At 33.5% G+C, this 284-nt stretch overlaps 1 protein-coding gene across 1 annotated transcript in view; it reads left to right on the top strand.

Moving 5' to 3' along the window:
• LOC119586286 (vacuolar protein sorting-associated protein 41 homolog) overlaps nucleotides 1–284 on the top strand; it is a gene marked incomplete in the record, with an annotated part of 18,266 nt that overhangs the window by 2,236 nt on the left and 15,746 nt on the right. The window contains 1 exon segment of the mRNA XM_037934992.1: nucleotides 243–284. Coding sequence (XP_037790920.1) covers nucleotides 251–284 — 34 coding nt within the window.

Below are 284 nucleotides of genomic sequence, written 5' to 3'. Positions count from 1 at the left end.
CAAAGAAAACATGAAAATTTACTTTTCCAGGAGTTCACTTTGATGAGTTTAATAAATAACCAACCAAAATTCTAGGGGATTTGGTAAGCCCAGTGACAGATCTCAAAGCAGAGAGTTCTCAGTTATACCAATATATACATTTTATTCCACAGGAGAGACAGCAAAAGTGAAGACAGGGTAGAGATATAAACTATTGTCATTATATAATATTACCAATATTTTCTAACTTTGTTTCATTTTAGCAATAACAATGGAGGCCTCAACATCCTCTTCCCAAGACTTGA

Source organism: Penaeus monodon, chromosome 21, assembly GCF_015228065.2.
Source record: "Penaeus monodon isolate SGIC_2016 chromosome 21, NSTDA_Pmon_1, whole genome shotgun sequence".
In the NCBI taxonomy this organism is placed as follows: Eukaryota; Metazoa; Arthropoda; class Malacostraca; order Decapoda; family Penaeidae; genus Penaeus; species Penaeus monodon.
This window is presented reverse-complemented; position numbering and strand designations above follow the sequence as displayed.